The 1,490-nt window shown below is 38.5% G+C and overlaps 1 protein-coding gene across 1 annotated transcript; it reads left to right on the top strand.

Annotated features, from left to right (window-relative positions):
* Window positions 1-690: 690 nt before the first annotated feature.
* On the top strand, window positions 691-1,483 carry LOC107575917 (claudin-4-like). The gene is made up of 2 exons (XM_016262229.1): window positions 691-1,227; window positions 1,453-1,483. The coding sequence occupies exons 1-2, from the start codon at window positions 848-850 to the stop codon at window positions 1,481-1,483; spliced, it is 411 nt and encodes a 136-aa protein (XP_016117715.1). The 5' UTR covers window positions 691-847.
* The last annotated feature ends 7 nt before the right edge of the window (window positions 1,484-1,490 follow it).

Here is a 1,490-nt window from a genome sequence, read left to right as displayed (position 1 = left end):
TTAAGGCCAGTTTGCTTGTTACAGAGCGAATAAACAATAAGTAAACTTGCATAAAAAAATCAGCAACCAGTATCGGAATCAGCCAATTTGCTTGTAATTTTTTTTATAAAATATCGGAATCTGAATTGGCCATGAAAAATCATGATGGGGTGCATCACTAATTAAAATATTAAATAAAAGATCTGAGACTGCAAGTACAATCTGGGTTGTCTTTTTCTATCAATTCAATTCTTCACGGATCTTGGGCTTAAAAAAGTTGATGACCACTGATCTACACTAATATACTGTACACAGAACTGCTGAGAACATAATAGGATAAGTGAAAATAACAAAATTCACAGTAACATGTACACAGATTGTACAGTAGGAACTGTTGCGAATACTGTAATATTACTGTAAAACAAAAAAAAAGAATTGTGAAAAAAAAGTGAATTTACTGAAAGGGTTCAAGGAAATGTCATATCTCTATTGCAAAATTGTTCTCAGTATAGTTTGGCTGTGGTCTGAACACATTCTTAGTTGTGATCTCTTTATAACTAAAATGAAATTTTATTATCAAAGAAAATGTATTATCATCATCATCATCTTTTTTTCTCCCTTTTTGGGGGTGAAAAAGCAGAACAGAAACAGTTGAGCTTTTTTTTTTTTTTTACTTAAATGATATTTAAAATGAAGTTAAGCCAAGCAGCTGAACCACGTCCAAGAAGACCACATCCCTTTTTTGCTTCTCAAGTCCAGTTCGTTTGTTCAAATCCCCAAATCCCACCCCGAGCGTTTGGGGGTCTATATAAACTGCCTCAGTCAGTAAAAAAAATTAAACGAAAGGGGTGTCAGAACGAGAAGAGCCATGGCATCTTTGGGGCTGCAGATTTTAGGAGTTGCCCTGTCCTCTGTTGGGTTACTTGGGTCTATCATGACCTGCGTCCTTCCAATGTGGAGGGTTACAGCTTTCATCGGCAACAACATCGTGACGGCGCAGATCATTTGGGAGGGACTGTGGATGTCCTGTGTGGTTCAGAGCACTGGACACATGCAGTGCAAAGTGTACGATTCATTACTCGCCCTGTCCTCGGACCTGCAAGCCGCGCGCGCTTTGCTCGTCCTCTCCATCGTGCTCTCTGTCTTCGGCATTCTCCTGGCGGTCGTAGGAGGCAAGTGCACCACCTGCATCGAGAACAAAACCACCAAGGCAAGAGTTGTCAAGCTAATAGACACTCCAACAAACAGGTGCGATACAAATATCTTTTTTATTTTCCCTTTGGACAAGTTTATAGCAGATAAAATGCTGTACAAAAGTAATATTTACAAAATCATAAAAGTTCAAATACTTCAGTTCAATCCCCATTTTCCTCATCGTCTTATATGTAGAAAATCTGTAGAAAACTTGTAACATTAGCATTTCATTGACTGCTTTTCAAGTCCTCATGATACCCGTTGCAAACTCCTTTTGAGCCGCTACATCCTGGTCAAACCAAGACTGTAAACATTAA

Source organism: Sinocyclocheilus grahami, unplaced genomic scaffold (assembly GCF_001515645.1).
Source record: "Sinocyclocheilus grahami isolate Dianchi unplaced genomic scaffold, SAMN03320097.WGS_v1.1 scaffold3010.1, whole genome shotgun sequence".
In the NCBI taxonomy this organism is placed as follows: domain Eukaryota; kingdom Metazoa; phylum Chordata; class Actinopteri; order Cypriniformes; family Cyprinidae; genus Sinocyclocheilus; species Sinocyclocheilus grahami.
Note: the sequence above shows the minus strand (reverse complement) of the source record. Positions and strands in the feature narration are given on the sequence as shown.

Excerpts from the sequence above, each read along its gene's own strand:
- LOC107575917 (XM_016262229.1), top strand. The coding sequence starts at position 848 with ATGGCATCTTTGGGGCTGCAGATTTTAGGAGTTGCCCTGTCCTCTGTT. Across the intron at positions 1,228-1,452 it reads ATAGACACTCCAACAAACAG|CCGCTACATCCTGGTCAAAC; the intron begins GTGCGATACAAA and ends ACTCCTTTTGAG.